We start from the raw sequence: 18,003 nt of genomic DNA on the forward strand, positions 1-18,003 counted from the left end.
GAGGGAGGAGGTATGGGGGCAGGTGTAGCACTTCCTGCGGTTGCAGGGAAAAGTGCCGGGTGTGGTGGAGCTGGAGGGGAGTGTGGAGCGGACAAGGGAGTCACGGAGAGAGTTGTCCCTCCGGAAAGCAGATAAAGGTGGGGAGGGAAAGATGTCTTTGGTGGTGGGGTCGGATTGCAGATGGCGGAAGTGTCGGAGGATGATGCGTTGGATCCGGAGGTTGGTGGGGTGGTACGTGAGGACGAGGGGGATTCTTTTTTGGTTTTTATTGCGTGGACGGGGTGTGAGGGATGAGGTGCGGGAGATGTGGGAGACACGGTTGAGGGCGTTCTCGACCACCGAGGAGGGGAAGTTACGGTCCTTGAAAAACGAGGACAACTGAGATGTACGGGAGTGGAATGCCTCATCCTGGGAGCAGATGCGGCGGACGCGAAGGAATTGGGAATAGGGGATAGCATTTTTGCAGGAAGGTGGGTGGGAGGAGGAGTATTCTAGGTAGCTGTGGGAGTCGGTGGGCTTGAAATGAATATCGGTTTCTAGGTGGTTGCCCGATATGGAGACAGAGAGGTCCAGGAAGGGGAGAGAGGTGTTAGAGGAAATGAAACAGCTTGAATGACAATTGAAAGCAAAGGAAAGGGAAAAAAGAATCAGAAGGACCTCGCAGAAGAGAAAGGAGAAAGAGAGAGTGTTTGAACTTCAGAAGTTGGCAATTAGACAGGAAAGTTGATTTAAAAGGGTGGCGATGAAGGTAGAAAGTAGTCTTAGTGAGAAGGATAATGATTACGAGCAAACCCTCTGTATCTAAAGGCCTGGTGAGGATCTGTTTAAATACATTCAAGCATTGCCTAAGTTCGTCGAGTAGGATGTAGAAGCCTTTTTCATTTTATTTGAGAAACTGGCAAAATAAACAAAACAGCCAGTGACCGTGTGGGTATTGTTGATCCAAACAAAGTTGGTAGATAGCACTATTGTCAGAGGAGGAATCTGGGAAGTATAAAGAGGTGAAGAAAGCCATTTTACGTGCATATGGGCTAGCACAAGAAGCCTACAGACAATGTTTCAAGAATCTAAGGAGGGACCCTGGTCAAATGTACATTGAGTTTGAAAAGATCAAACAAAGTAATTTTTATAGGTGGATAAGGGCACTGAAAATAAATCAAACAAATTATGCTCTTATAGAGACAATTATTTTGGAGGAGTTCAAAAATTTACTTCCTACAGTAGTGAGAACTCATATAGAAGAGCAGAGAGATAAAACTGCAAGATTAGGAGCAGAAATGGCAGATGATTATGAGCAGGTTCATAAATCAAAATTTGCTTCCGACGTCAATTTCAATCTGTGAGGGATGGAAACCAGGGAAAAGAGAAATTTTCCAGTGGTAAGGGAAAAGAGAGATCTCATTGAAGATGGTAAAGATGGGTTACCACAGGATAGAAAGGAAACTCATGAGGGGGACAAAATTAAAAAAAAACTCAGACGTTTTCAATACAAGAAAGTAGGCAGTGTTGGTGGTTCAGAAAAAGCAGCAAGAAGCCTGATGTGGGAAAACACGATAAGCCGGTGGGTTTAGTTGAAGTGTGAAAGAGAAGCACAGTGAAAGCTAAAAAACTGCACCAGAATGTACAACTTGATCAGGGGTTGGTTGAGAAGAAAGTGCCATATCTCTTTAAAGAATTTACTTGCGAGATAAGGTTTACTCATATATGCCTGGAGGAGCAGATAAAGAAATTAAAATTTTAAGAGATACAGAAGCAAATCAATCTTCGATGGTGAGAGATGAGGAGGTACGTAATTCCGAAGGAGTATTGCCAAAAAAGATGGTAACATGTGGAATTTATGGTGAGAAGAAAGTTTTCCATTATATAAAGTAGCGTTGGAGAGTCCAGTGAAAAGTGAGGAAGTGGTGATAGGAGGAATTGAGAAACTCTCGCTGCCAGGAATACAATTTATCCTTGCTAATGATACAGCAGGATCACAGGTGGGAGTATGCCTAGTGTTGTTGAAAAGCCAGTGAAATATCAGAGAATTGAGGTGTCCTGGGATTTTTCCCGACTGTGGGGTAACAAGGTCACAAAGCCACAGGTTGAAGCAGGAGCAGAAATCAAAGACTAAAGATAAGGAAGTTGAAGTTCATTTGTTACAGACTATGTTTGATCAAATGGTTGAGAAAAAAACAAGAACAGTTGGAGGACAAAGTGGATATTTTTAATTCAGAGAAATTAACTGAGTTACAACAGAAAGATGAAAAACTAAAGCAGATGTATCAAAAAGCATACACAGAAGAAGAATCTGAGTGTATTCTAGAATGTTACATTATGGAGTATCATGACTAAAAGGATTGTAGAAGAGTTATTCAAACTTTTTACTAGATACAGACTATCCGCAGAGATACAACTAAGAGTGAAATTTTGCATCAAGATTATTCAAGGAAATTATGGATAGTTTAGGAATAAAACAATTCAAATCCACAGCATACTATCCAGAATCACAGGGAGCAATAGTATAGTGGCATCAAACTTTAAAGACCATGTTGAGTGCTTATAGTGGAGACTATCCAAAGGATTGGGATAAAGGAATTCCATTTTACTTTTTGTAGTTGGGGATGCACCAAATGAATCTACCAAACTCAGTCCATTTGAATTAGTTTTTGGGTATGAGGTGAGAGGACCACTGAAATTAATTAAGGAGAAATTGGTGAGTCACAGTTCAGAAACTACATATTTAGACTGTGTGTCAATTTTTATGGAAAGACTAAACACAGCAGATGAGCTGGCTAAACGGCATTTCAAAGTAGCACACCATGAGATGAAACAGGAAAGCTGACAAGAAATCAAAAATTTGCAATTTTGCTAGTGAAGATAAAGCGTTAATGTTACTTCCAGTGGTGGGTGAATCTTAAAGCAGGGTTTAGTGGGCCTTATCAAATAGAAAGGAAGTTGAGAGAAGTGAACTATTTAATAAGAATACCATACAGAAAGAAATCCCACAGGGTATCATATTAATATACTCAAAAGGTATTTTAATAGGGAAGGAAAGCAAAAGGAGAACATGTCACTTATTAAGCACAGAGTGTAGTACCAAGTTCAGATGCTTTTGTGACACTGAATGGACTGTATCAGTTTAAAGTCATGCCATTTAGTACAAAAAATGCACCAGCCACATTTCAAAGACTAACAAATAAAGTCGTTTTGGGTTTATCCAAATGTGCGATATACACTGATAACCCGGTGATTTTTAGTCACAAGCAGAAGAAACATTTGGAGCACTAATTGGAATTGATCAATCAACTTCAGGAGGTGGACTTGGTGATCAACCTGGCTAACAGTGCATTCACAAAAGCCCAAGTCATGTTCCCGGGCCATGTTACTGGACATGGACAGATGGCCCCAAGGGAATGTGAAAACAAAGGTTACTAGGGAGTTTCCTATATCATTGACGAAGACGGCAGTACTATAATTCCTGGGATTGAGTGATTTTTATCAGAAGTTTGTACTGAATTTTAGTAGTGTGATTGCTCCACTGACTGAATTGTTAAAGAAGTGCAGAAAATTTCAGTGGATGGAGGACTATCAGAAGACATTTGACAACCTGAAAGCTGTGTTAACCGCGGCCCCAGTGTTGGCCATATCTAATTATGCGAAGCCATTCAAGTTGGCTATCCATGCAGGTCCTGGTGCTCTCCTCTTCAAGAAGACAACAAGAAGGTCAAAAGACCTATTGGGTATTTTTCCAGAAAATTTAATAATCATCAACAGAAATATTCCACGATTGAGGAGGAGACCTTGAGCTTGATGTTGGCACTGCAACAGTTCAACATTCATATTACCAGCACCGTACACTACTCCAGATAAAGTCTCACGAATGCCCTTTATAACTGTAGCTTAATCATTCCCATTGCTCTCAGACATCCCTCCTCAACTCTCAATAGATCCCAGGAAGATGTCCCTAGAATTCACAGATAATTAGCCATTGCTAATATTCCCAAAATTTCTCTCTCTATTACCCTCCAGAATCTTCAAAAGTACCAGACACCGACTTCTATTCCCAGTGCTATGAGCCACTGTACCCACCACCCAGTGTTCTAGATCCCGGACTGTACTGAAGCTAGTACATCAATGTTCCTACTAATACTATTTGGAATATTTTTTTTAAAAATTCAGATTTACTCTAGGCAACACCACAGAAGATCTGCCTGTATTACATAAAAAATCTTGTATCTAGTGCAGGCTTCTTCATCACACTATCTGCAACAGTATTTTTCAGATGTCAGTCATATTGCATTATGCCTAGAATTGCTTGCAAACTAAATTATCAGATCTATATGTGTGTAGGTAGTTACCTATAGTTGCCATTACCAACTTTACAAAGTCACCATTCCAGGTGGCACTGCTGTGCCCACAAACACCATATCCCAGCTCCATCTACTGACTCTACTGTAGGCAATTTAATTTTAAATCAAATGAAATACTCTTTCTAAAATGCTCTCCAGATGAGGACAATGCTAGTAAGAGTGCAATCTTCTTATCAATCTTCAAGACCCTAAAGTTGTGGTTAGCTTTAGAATCCTATGGGGGCATTTTAAACTGAAGGGATAGCGCGTTTGGGGGCATGCGGCATGTGTGCCATAAAGTTTAAGAAGTTAGTGCACTGATACAACTTGGACATCAACTCATCCAAGGGACACAGGTATCCTATTCAAGTTTTTGACTTTAATTCGTGCCACAGTCCCACTTCTAGCCAATGGATATCCATGAGGCTACTCAAACTGAACAACATGGAGGCTGCTCCTTTATGGACAGAGAGATAACAGAGCTGTCACAGGAAGGCAACTAGTTCCATTGGCAGGCATGACAAGCACTGGCGAGTACTAGGGACAGTGTTTCACTTTGATCCACTGTGCATACATCAATCTAAATTAGTCAATTCCGGAGACTCGTGTTTGGAAATGCCTATCAAATGCCTACATCAGCGCACATTTTTCACCTCTGTGATGAAGAATTGATTTCAGACAATGCAGTGTCACTTTGTTCCACCACATCCTCCACCCACTAACTAGCATGCATGCAAACTTAGATTTGGGATCAAAATACCAAGTGAACTAATAGCTGTCAGAAGTTGTGGCAGTTAAGGTCAATGGCACTCAGGACTGTTGCAGGTCACCTGGAACTTGAATCTAAGCTTAGATCACATGCTTCTGTAGTCTTCATTTAGGCAAACAATGAATACTAGTGTGAGGCATTATAAGATGTGCAAAGATCTGACTCCAGAAGATTAAGCACTCTCTAGCACAGACAATGGGGAAGTCCCTCCAGGTCATGAGTGCTGCCATTTCCCTCTCATCGTTGCATTTGAGCCACTGAAAAGGTAACTACTGTCATGGAAACCCAGCAGAAAGGATATAATGGCATTGACAATAGTTCCTGGGATGAAGTGATTAACTTAGCGAGACTGGCTGATCAGGTTAGGTCTTTATTCATGCGAGTTTCAAAGAATGAATGGTGATCTTTTTCGTCATTTATTTGTGGAATGTGGGCATCACTGGTTGAGCCAGCATTTATTACACATCTCTAATTGTACTTGAGAAGGTAGTGGTGAGCTGCCTTCTTGAACTGCTGCAATCTATTTGCTGTAGGTAGATTACAATGTCAATAGGGAGGAGGTTCCAGGATTTTGAACAAACGGTACTGAAGGAAGGGTCACGTATTTCCAAGTTAGGATGGCGAGTGGTTTGGTGGTGAACTTGTAGCTAGTGGTGTTCCCATGTATTTCTGCCCTTATCCTTTTAGATGGAAGTGGTTGTGGATTTGGAAGATGTTACCCAAGGAGTCTTGGTGACTTTCTGCTGTGCATCTGGTTGATGGTACACATTGCAGCTGCTAAATATCAGTGGAGGAGGGAGTGGATATTTGTAGACGTGGTGACAATCAAAAGTAGTTTGCTTTGTTCTGGATGGTATCAAGCTTGTTGAGTGTTGTTTAAGCTATACTCATCCTGTCAGCTGGATGGAGACTATTCCATCACAGTCCTGACTTGAGCCTTATAGATGTTGCCTCCCAGGACCTCCCGGAATTATCTAGTCGACAAAAATTATCAGTCACAGCTTGCTCAGTACACAACACAGACATATAAATTACAAAGACAAATGGAAAGATGGCCATTATTGCAAGAGGGATGGAACATATAAGTATGGAAGGCTTGTTACAGTTCTACACCATATTGGTGAGACCACAGTGTGCTGCGTATGGTTTGGTCTCATTATTCAAGGAGGGATACATCTGCACTGAAAGCAGTTCAAGTTAATTCTGAGATAACAAGGTGTAGAGCTGGATGAACACAGCAGGCCAAGCAGCATCAGAGGAGCAGGAAGGCTGACGTTTCGGGCCTAGACCCTTCTTCAGAAATGGGGGAGGGGAAGGGGATTCTGAAATAAATAGGGAGAGAGGGGGAAGCGGATAGAAGATGGATAAAGGAGAAGATACATGGAGAGGAGACAGACAGGTCAAGGAGGCGGGGTTGGAGCCAGTAAAGGTGAGTGTAGGTGGGGAGTTAGGGAGGGGATAGGTCAGTCCAGGGAGGGCGGACAGGTCAAGGAGGTGGGATGAGGCTGGTAGGTACGAGATGGGGTTGGGGCTTGAGGTGGGAGGAGGGGATAGGTGGGAGGAAGAACAGGTTAGGGAGGCGGGGATGAGCTGTACTGGTTTTGGGATGCGGTGGGGGAGGGGAGATTTTGAAGCTTGTGAAGTCCACATTGATACCATTGGGCTGCAGGGTTCCCAAGCGAAATATGAGGTGCTGTTCCTGCAACCTTCGGGTGGCATCGTTGTGCCACTGCAGGAGGCCCAGGATGGACATGTCGTCTGAGGAATGGGAGGGGGAGTTGAAATGGTTCGTGACTGGGAGGTGCAGTTGTTTAGTGCGAACCGAGCAAGGCATAAGCTGGGGCGAGACATCAGAACAATGGAGGAAAGTTCAGGAAGAAAACTAATAGACTTGAGGTAGAAAAATCAGTCAGCTTCCAGCCCTTTAATGTACTGGCACTGGAGGGGGTGTAAAGGAGGTTCACTAGGTTGATTCCGGAGTTGAGGGGGTTGGCTTATGAGGAGAGACTGAGTAGATTGGGATTATATTCATTGGAATTCAGAAGATTGAGGGGGGATCTTATAGAAACATATAAAATTATGAAGGGAATAGATAAGAAAGAAGTAGAGAGGATGTTTCCACTGGCAGGTGAAGCTAGGACAAGAGGGCATAGCCTCAAGATTAGAGGGAGCAGATTTAGGACTGAACTGAGAAGGAATTTCTTCACCCAGAGGGTTGTTAATCTATGGAATTCCTTGCCCAGTGAAGTAGTTGACGCTACTTCAGTAAACGCTTTTTAAAAAAAGGTAGTTTTTTTTGAACAATAAAGGAATTAAGGGATACGGTGAGAACGCGGGTAAGTGGATCTGAGTCCACAAAAGGATCAGCCATGATCTTATTGAATGGCGGAGCAGGCTCAAAGGGCCAGACGGCCTACTCCTGCTCCTAGTTCTTATGTTCTTAATGTCTGTCCTCATTAAGAAAGATCAGAGCAGTTGCCAAGGGTATCACAGGAACACAGGAATTAGGAATAGGAGTAGGCAAATTGAACCCTTCAAGCCCATGCCACCATTTAACATAATTATAGCGGATCTTATCCTAGTCTGAACTCCACTTTCCTGCCTGTTCCCCATAGCCCGTTATCCCACTCTTAATCAGAAATTATCTATTTCTTTCCCGAATCTGTTGATTGATTCTGCCTCCACTGCACCCTGGGGCAGTGACTTCCAAAGATTCACAGTCCTCCACAGTTACTCCTCATCTTAGTGTTGAACCTACCTCCTCTCACTCTATATCTATGACCTCTTGTTCTAAACTGCCCCACAAGGGGAATCATGTATTCAATGTCCACCTTATCAACCAAGGGCTAAGTCAGAGTGGAAGCAATGAAGTAAGGCAAAGCAGGGGAAAAAAAATTTAGTCCCAGCACTGTACAGTAAGAACTGATCAAGATTACTTCAACTGCATCTTCCAACTTTGCAATTTCTACCACTGACAATAAATAAAAAGGTACTGACACAGCAATGTAATTATCCCCAAGTAATACATTACTGCAACTTGGACAAAAACCATCCATCATTCTCATGTGTACCGTGAGTCTTCTCCAGCTCCCTCACCAAAAAGCTATCCTCATAGTGGGATGAGAAGAGAATACCCAAATTGAAATACATCTTCTTCCAACCCCCCATTCTTGTATGAATTGCATCGAGCTCATAGTGTTTGCCACTAGAGGCGAGCACACAGTTACTATCAACTAAAGCAAACTCCTTAGCTCAGCCTCAGTCCCTGTCCCTTTCTTTGGTGATCAGGACTTAAAGAGCCCAGATAGGTTCTCTCCTGCTCTGTTACTTGCAACTTTTCAATCATCATCTTTATTAATTACACATTTCTAAAATTATCGCTTTATTGCTTTGACTTTAGTTTTGCTAAAGCAGGCTGTTTCTTCATACTTCAACTTTCACTTTGAAATTCATGTTTACTACTGTGCTAAAACTAATCTTTCGAAAATGTGCTCATTGGTGCCTCAAGTGTGAAAATTGTGGCCCCGCACGCAAAAAGGCTGAGCAACCCTGGTTCATCCACATTCAATGGATCTCGATGGACATCTAGCACAACTGGCCGTACCATATCTGTAAGACGGTAATTATTAGTTCTTTAGTACATTAAACTTGTTCGATTCAACCACAAGGTCTAAGTTGCAATTCATGGGCATTATAAACAGATAGAATAAATAAAGAACATTGGGAGGAAGCCTAAAATGTAACAAGTGCTGCAGTTTATCACATTAAGGGAGATTTAAAAGCAAAAGATACTGCAAATTCTACACTTCACTGCATTTACAAACTATGCCAAAGGTATGGGAATGTTCATAAAATAATAATACTTCCTAACCAGCAACTGTTCTCAGCTGCGTTGTCTTACTTCACTCCGGTTGAATGTGGGAAGACATTTAAGGACACGAAAAGTATAATAACTTAAACAAAAATACTGTGTAGCAATGTCATTTCTAACATGAAACTCACCAGTTAATGGGTTTTTTCTAACATCCAATACAATTAGAGTACTACTGGTCTGCAAGATATCAAGCAAAGCTTTGGCTCCTTTATTAGAAATTCCACATTGCTGCAAATCAAGGGCTGTAATAAAAAACAGAATTCCTATAAGCTGATGTAAAATACTACAAGCAACATTTCCATAATGTTTACAACACAGAAAAATGAGCCATTTGGCAATGGATCTAACCTTTATGTTAATGCTCCTCCCGCCCTTCTTCATTGCCCTTATTATCCTTTTATTCTTTCTTCTCTTATCTACTTATCTAGTTTCCCCTTAAAAGTATCTATAATATTCACATCAAGGAGTAAGTTACACAATTTAACTGCTCGCCTGAATTCATTGTTGGATTTATTAGTAACTCTCATATTTATGGCAGTTAGTCTGGAATCATATGCAAATGACTAATTTTCTCTTCATCTACCTGAACAAACTCTGATAACTTTAAGATTTGCTATCAGGTCAGTAAATAATCTCCATGTCCTAGCCTGCTGGATTTTTCCTGACAACAGAAGTATTTTGTACGGGCATGCATGTAAGAATGTGTTTAGATGTGTTCCCCTATTGCTTCTCTGGATTCTAATCCTGTTTATATCTTGCTTATGTGATATCTAATCCAGTTGTGATGGTTAGTTCAAGGTAAACAGCAACTTGCCTATTCTCTACAAAGATGCTCACTGCTGTATTGCTTTTACAGAATCCATACATTTTTTTCCAAATGTATTCAATGGAGTTTTGTTTTCAGTTCCCTGGATCCCAAGTATTTTCTTCTTTTGAATTCCCTTCGGCCACGTACTACAGTAAGAAGGTCTCTACCAAATGCCAACTTGTAATTATTAAGTGTACAATAGCAACTTCAAAAGTTAAAGTGCAATTTTCCCCGCTAGCCAGCATTTCTGGAAGGGCATGGTGGTAGTGTGGTCCTTGAAATCTAAAAACTATTCCGAATTAGAAATTAAAAATAGTTTGCAGACTTCAGAGACGAGCCTACATGCATAACTGTTTTCTAGCAAAAGAATTATTTGAAAGATGATCCCCTTTGATACACACAAAGTAATTTGATGGTATATGTTGCTGTGACCTTTACTTTGCTGCCCTTGTTCAGTATGCCATCAGGCTTATTCAAGGATGAGCATAACCTTCTTAGCACTGTCAACAAAGAATTTCTATTCAAGGAAAACAGGATTGCATTTTTGCTTCTCACCAAATTGTCAACCGAGGACCAGTTCAAATGTCAACAAAACCAAAGTGATGGATAATCTGTTGTGCAAGAGTCAGCAAAACCCCATGTCCTTTTGGTATCAGCGCAGCAAGGTTAGGGTTCAGGAGACAAATAATGGATGATTTTCCATCTCTCTTGTATGGGGACTCAAGTGCAACCCTACTAAGATTAGCAAATTTAGGAAACCAAAGATCATTCCTGGGAACTTCTTATTCTGTATCATTGAGCTAGTGGGCTGCCATGGTTAGTTTATTAACCAACTGAGCAATAAATTGCTCATTAGCTCCATTGGATAGGAGCAAACAGGATTATATTTATCCTATACATTTTCTTTCAAACAGAAAGAAAGTCATGCTTTACATCTAAAATTCACTATATATTGAAAACTACAATCATGCTTTCGGTTCAACCTACCTTTCAGCCAAAGATCATCTTTGAGGGCATCTGCAAAGGCAATAGCTCCAGTATCACCAATTAATGTGTTACAGTTCATGGTAATGCGCCGCAAACCAGTCATGCAATCTAGATCAGGATGCCTATATCGAAGACTCTCTGCCCAGACTTGACTGTGTCTTTTTGTTGCTTGATACTGTATAAAACATATGCACATAACATTTTAGTTATAGTGCAAGATAAACATTTCTGTTGAATTGCTTATTATACTTGCGATTTAAAACTGTCAAGTAAGATACCTCAGAAATGAGAAATTAATAAAAACCTGCCTTAATAATGCTGGTCATATGCTCTGCTCCACGCCATGTTATGTTACAGCCTGTGAAGTTGACTGTTTTGATAGTTGCTGAATTCTTCACACTCTGGCAAATGACTAAATAAAAACCATTAGATTTAATGAGCTGTGATTATGAAATATTATGAATCCCTTAGTAATACAAGCCTGGTGGAAACAAGTAACTTACTTTCCAGTCCGTCATCTCCTATTGGACAACGTGCTAATGAAAGGTTCTGTAGTGTTTTTGTCCTGGATAGACCCTAAATAAATTTGCACATAACATTTACAATTAACATATCAAAAAGGGATTACGAAAATTATATACAAAGTGCATTAGCAATATCTGGTTGCCACAATTAAATTTGAAAGAATTCATACTGACTAATTTCCTTCTTTATAGTTAACTAATAATTGCCATTTGATCAACCGAGTTAATTAAGTTTCAATATTTTAGGCAATTTTGAAGGCTTTGGTTCCCACATGAACAGAAAGGCTAGGAGGAGACAAGATTCTGTGTCAGCAACTGGGAAACCTGGAAGTGCTAAAGATTTAGCAACAACACCATGTTATGTTTCCTTCATTACATTTCCCACGGAGCAGCCACTGGCCTGGCAGGAAATCTGCAGTCTTAAGGAGAAGACAAGACTCACTGAGAAGAAATCTGGCAATCACAAGACTCATGGGTCTGTAGACTTGAGTGGAGGGATCAGAGTACACAACAGTTTCTTTTTCTGGGGGGTAGTGAGCAGAGAGAGAGGGGGGGAGGAGAGAGAGAGAGAGAGAGAGATGTCTGAAAGGAAAGGGCAGTGTTTGGAAGCAGAGATGTTGGTGGCAGAATGGGGAGGAAAGCAGTAGTAGAAAATTTCCTTGAAGGGAGAGGCAACAGCCTTGTGGTATTATTGCTGGACTGTTAATCCAGAGATCCAGGCCAGGTTCGAATCCCACCACAACAGATGGTGGAATTTAAATTCAATAAAAAGCTGGAATTAAGAGTCTAATGATGACCGTGAAATCATTGTCAATTGTTGGTAAAAACCCATCTGGTTCACTAATGTCCTTTAGGAAAGGAAACTACCATATTTATCTGGTCTGGCCTACATGCGTCTCCAAACCTACAATGCAGTTAACTCTTAAGTGCGGTCTGAGCAATCAGGGATGGGCAATAAGTGCTGGGCTATCCAGCGACGCCCTCATCCCATGAACAAATTTAAAAACAGCATGCAGAAATACACCTATTTTTCCTGGCTCACAAGCAGTGCTTGAAAAGTAGTTACCTGCAAGAGCTCACCGGTTCCTACGTCATTTAAGTGCTGGATTTGTCCAATCAGGCTAAACCCAACTACAGCTGTTAAATTCAACTGGCCCTCAAACTTTAAGAAACAGAGTCTTATTTAAATTTTGAAATCAATGATATAGCTCTGAAAAGGGTCCCAATATTTCAATTTAGCAAATTAAAACTACTCCTCAACTTCCCATCTGTCAAAAGATAGATCTAAAAACCCTTCCATAGACAACTGGCTGTAGCATAATTCCATAGGCACTTTCTAGCATCTAACTTGAGGGATAGTAATAAGATGTAATCCTTCGCAGCAAGAGTCACAGGCATTAGGAGTTATGTCCTCACCTATTATCCACATAGGTAATTTCAACAAGAAATTATTAAATAGCTATCAAGAACAGGAAAGAGGAACAGAACTGAAACAGTGTCATATTGGACGCAAAACCTTAATTCTGTTTGTCTCTTCACAGATGCTGCCAGACCTGCTGAGTTTCTCCAAGACTTTGTTTTACTTCATAACTGCAGTTGTGCAGTATTTGTTTCTGTTGAAGAACAAGAAATAATCGTTTTTCCTTGCCAAACCAGTGACACTGAGGCCTGAGCAACACCTATTCCATTACCCTTGTCAAAATCAGTAAACTCAACATAGTTTGAAGATAGAAGCAGTAAACTTCCTGTTCTAATTGATTGAGCAAATCACTAAGTGTTTGTCGTCAGAGAAAGCACTCACTCTGGAGCATACTAACAGGCAGAGGCATCAGCAGTCCACAGATGTCACTGATACATTGTATCCAATACATCCAGACTGTATTACAAAATTCTGATCAGTAGACAGCCTTTCAAGCTTAAATTACGTAGCATACTTTCAATAAGCTGCTTTATAATCACTCCATTTAGGCTTTTAGCTAACTGTGTCGACTACGCTTTTTTCAGATATTTAAGGGAATTGGTACAATGGATGGAGAGAAACCTTTCCACTGGCGAAGTCTGCGATGAGGAGACATAAAAAAGTCATAACTTTAACTTTAAAATCAGAATAGGGACATGCAGGAAAAATGTTGAAAACCACATCTTCTGATGCAAAACATGGAAGTAGCATGGAACACTCTCCCTCAATTAATAATTTTAAATCTGAGATGGATTGATGTTTTCTTGGATAAGGGTTTAAAGAGTTGTGGACCTGAGGCAGGTTGGTGGGGTTGAGGACCATAATGCTAATGAATGACAGAACAGATTTGAAGGGTTGAATGGCCTATTCTTGTTCCTATATTCTTAAACAAAAATTTAATTTCGACAAAGTTTACTTACTACAAGCTAATATTTGTGTCATAAGTCTAAAACAGATGCACTTTTTTCTACTGCACAATGTTTAGTCATTTGTTTTCTTCAGAAATATTCCCAGATTCCCATTAATACAGAAAAAAATTCCCTTTGATGAGAGAATCGATAACCACAGGTTAGATTTAAAATCACTGGCAAAAGAGTTGAGAAGGGAGATAAGAATTGTCTCCCCAGTTAGACAGCTGTTGGGATCTAGAATATTCCACCTGAAAAAGTGCTGGAAAAAGATTCCAGGAATATCTAAGGTTTTGGAGTAGATCTGTAGCTCAGATTGTGGGCGTTGAGGTTGGTCGGCTCGCCGAGCTGGTTTGTTGTTTTGCAGACGTTTCGTTACCATGCTTGGTAACATCCTCAGTGCAGCCTCCGATGAAGCGTCGGTGTGTTTTCCCCCCTGGTTTTTAAACTCTGGGGTCCGTTGAGATGGATTGCCTCACTTCTGGGTTTCCTTCGTAGTGGAATGTATATGGGGTCGAGTTCAATGTGTTGAATGGTATCAAGCATGGTAACGAAACGTCTGCAAAACAACAAACCTGCTCGGCGAGCCAACCAACCTCAATATTCCAGAAATAATTTTGAATGAGTGTGGACAGTACATATAGGTAGGGAAATTATAGGGTTACAGACAAAAATAAGCAATCTGGGGCTGTTCCTTTGAAGAGTCAAAATGTACAATGGGCCAAATTGTTTCCTTCTGTGCTGGACATATTTATGATTTTTTATATGACTGAGACAGCTCATATATCATTCATCTTAAGAACGTACTTGAACAGACTGCTGAACGTAATGAACAGACATTACCAGTATCTTTACTTACATGCTAATACCACTTTGATGTTTCCTCACCTTTGTTAATGTCAGAAGATCTCCATGTCTCAAGGGTAATCCTTCTAACTCCAAAGTTTTTAGAGAACTGGAAACACTCAGAGAATCTCTAACTGATTTGCACAGTTGAATTGTAAGGTCTCTTGATCGGATAGCTGGTATGCATTTTCTGATGTTCAGTTTACATCTTTCACTCCCTTTAGAAAACAAAAAAACAAGAAAAAAAATCCAAAAACAAGAATGGTTACATGAAATTTGCTCACACCAGCGCTGCAGACACGGTCAGCTCAAGAATCCAGTCTTCTCCTTTTAGTCATCAGGTTTCCTGAACCCTGAGAGGCCTGCCCTCCACAGGTGAAGTCCTACAGTAGGACTTTGCTTTCATCTCACTATCTTCAAGCCTTTCACATGGAATGTGTGTACAACCTGCCTTATGGCTAATGTCAAAGTCTTAGCCTGGAGAATTTTTTAAAATTCCGTTTACTACATTATTCTTGGGCAGAATTTTCCAGTTTACTTTTGATATTTTATCTCATTATTTTACAAAGATGCAAGTTATTTTTTTAAAACACCACACAAATTGACCAATTAGACTAACTGGTCTGCAGTGGTGTAACTACTAAATCTCACTATCGACATATTGTTCTTCTTTCTCTTCTCCCTTCATGCACTAATCCAATTTCCCCTCAAAAATGCATTTTATGGTATTCTTAACTTCTGAATGTGGTAACATGGGTCAATTTTATTGTTTTCTTTTAAAGTGAGTATGAATGTCACATTTCCAAACTCATGGTACTTTCCCAGTGACATTCCTTCAATGATCCTGAATAAATTATATCAGCCTAGTCTTAGTATATAGACTTGCCTTTCATTTCCTAGTACACAATACATTCCTTCATAGCTTCACATTGAAAAAAACTTCAAAACATGTCATTTGAGATACTGTCTTCAGCAACCTTTTCCTTGAATAGTTTAACACCATCTTTACATTGGATATATGGCACAGAAACAGGCCAGTCAGCTCAAACATGACTACTTAAACTCGGTTTAAGGCTTCTCCTATCTTTTCACATCTGAACCTACCAGTGCAACCATCGATTCCCTTCTCCTTCAAATGTTTGTTTAATTTGCCCTTAAGTGCATCTAAACCATATGCTTCAGCTGTAACTTGCACTCTTTGGGGCAAGAGGTTTCGTCTGTATCTCCTACTCAATTTCCTGGTGTGGATCATTCCCTCCCCCCACTGTTATGGCAACAGTAATGGCACTGAGGTGACTGAACTGAAATTGAGAATGAAAAAAAAATCTGATTCTTGACTTCAAGAGAAACTTTCAATGATTTTCCCCTCAACTCCGAAATGGCAACTTCAGAATCTTTCCCTTGAACTACTTCTAAGGCACTGCGCCTTTAACACTCCACCCTGGAGATGAAGGACGCCTATGATTTACAAGCTTTTACGAAGTCGCTTTGCATGCAAGGATAGCCAAACAGGAGATTCAGGATGCTTTTTCACTGACATGAATACAGGCATCTTATGGCTCTTAGCTTGCTTTGTTAGCAATCACTGACTTTCAAACTTACTTGAACACATCCAGCTCTGAGTGGGTGACCCTATTTTCTTAGAGTACACGAACTTTAATATTAGATTGCAAGGTATCAGTCTCTCTATGGGTGACATTATTGCTTTTTAGCACACAAAGTCTTGAGCACCAAGTTACAGGCTTCAGTCTCAATGGTTTAACGCTTGAGAGAGGGGGACAGGCAGATAGCTTGTGATAGTGGGAACATTGAACGGTAAATGTACCACTTAGACAAGAGATGGTCATATCACTCTACACCAGCACGTGTCAACATCATAGATGCAGCATATGCCAGTAGCTTATGCAACAAACAAACTGCAATGCTTCAAGTTGATGGTAATGTGTTGAAAGAGACTACGTATTTTAACTTTTTTAAGAAATAGCAACTGAAATGGAAATTGGAGTGTCATAACTGGAATACTAGGAAAATTTTGCAACTTGAACATCAAGTTTTCATATTGTTGAACTGTGCAATACAATATGGCTTTTTTTCAAAAAAGGAAGCAAAATGAGATAGAACTGCACCAAGAATCTTTCGAGGTATTGAAGCTGTGCCTTACAACAGCCCTCTGATTGTCTGAGCTGCAGTGCTGAAATGCTGCAAGTGCCAAGAGTAGCAGAATGGAAGAGACACCCACAGCCCGCAAGCAGAAAGCATCCATTTCTCCCCCAATCACTCTCGATGTGAGGAAAAAGACAGAAAAAAACCAGAGAGTTTAAAGGAAAGAATTCCTACCAGAAAAGACCCATGTTCACAGGATCTCACACTGTTTTGAAGAACGGACTGTTAACCTCCAGATAATAGTACATCATTACTGCAAAAAATAAAAGGACCAAGAATTGGAAGATGTCCATATCACTGAGGAGGAAGTGCTGAACGTCTTAAAATGCATAAAGGTGGATAAATCCCCAGGACCTGATCAGGTGCACCGTAGAACTCTGTGGGAAGCGAGAGAAGAGGTCGCTGGGCCCCTTGCTGCGTTATTTGTATCATCAATAGCCACAGGTGAGGTGCCAGAAGACTGGAGGTTGGCTAACATTGTGCCACTATTAAAGAAAGGTGGTAGGGAAAAGCCAGGGAACTATAGACCAGTGAGCCTGACATTGGTGGTGGGCAAGTTATTGGAGGGAATCCTGAGGAAAAGGATTTATATGTATTTGGAAAGGCAAGGACTGATTAGGGATAGTCAACATGGCTTTGTGGTGGGAAATCGTGTTTGACTAACTTGATCAAGTTTTTTGAAAAGTAGCAAAGAGGATTGATGAGGGCAGAGCGGCAAACATGATCTATATGGACTTCAATAAGGCGTTCATCAAGGCTCCTCATGGTAGACTGGTTACCAAGGTCAGATCACACGGAGTACAGGGAGAATTAGCCATTTAGATACAAAATGGCTCGAAGGTTGAAGACAGAGGGTAGTGGTGGAGGGTTGCTTTTCAGACTGGAGGTCTATGACCAGCAGTATGCCGTAAGGAGCTGCGCTGGGTCCACTGCTTTTTGTCATTTATATAAATGATTTGGATGTGAACACAGCAGATATGATTAGTACATTTGCACATGACACTAAAATTGCAGGCTTAGTGGATAGCAAAGGAGATTAACTCAGGGTACAACGAAATCTTGATCAGATGGGCCAATGGGCCAAGGAGTGGCAAATGGAGTTTAATTTAGATAAATGTGAGGTGCTTCATTATGGAAAGTTAAATCAGGGCAGGACATACACACTTAATCGTAAGGTCCTGGGGAGTGCAATTGAACAAAGAGACCTTGCAGTGCGGGTTCATAGTTTGTTGAAGGTGGACTCCCAGGTAGACAGGACAGTGAAGGCAGCGTTTGGTATGCTTGTCTTTATCGGTCAGTGCATTGAGTATAGGAGTTGGGAGGTCATGTTGCGG

General features: G+C 40.7%; 1 protein-coding gene across 1 annotated transcript in view; it reads right to left on the minus strand.

Moving 5' to 3' along the window:
- cep78 (centrosomal protein 78) overlaps positions 1–15,758 on the minus strand; it is a 71,823-nt gene extending 56,065 nt beyond the window's left edge. Inside the window, exons 1-7 of the mRNA XM_048593459.1 lie at positions 15,611–15,758; positions 14,549–14,724; positions 11,273–11,345; positions 11,078–11,181; positions 10,770–10,944; positions 9,103–9,216; positions 8,603–8,709 (exon numbers count right to left, since the gene is read on the minus strand). Coding sequence (XP_048449416.1) covers positions 8,603–8,709; positions 9,103–9,216; positions 10,770–10,944; positions 11,078–11,181; positions 11,273–11,345; positions 14,549–14,724; positions 15,611–15,758 — 897 coding nt within the window. The remainder of the gene's footprint in view (positions 1–8,602; positions 8,710–9,102; positions 9,217–10,769; positions 10,945–11,077; positions 11,182–11,272; positions 11,346–14,548; positions 14,725–15,610) is intronic.
- Between the last annotated feature and the right edge of the window lie 2,245 nt (positions 15,759–18,003).

The sequence above is a fragment of the Rhincodon typus genome, chromosome 3 (genome assembly GCF_021869965.1).
Source record: "Rhincodon typus isolate 14 chromosome 3, sRhiTyp1.1, whole genome shotgun sequence".
Lineage (NCBI taxonomy): Eukaryota > Metazoa > Chordata > Chondrichthyes > Orectolobiformes > Rhincodontidae > Rhincodon > Rhincodon typus.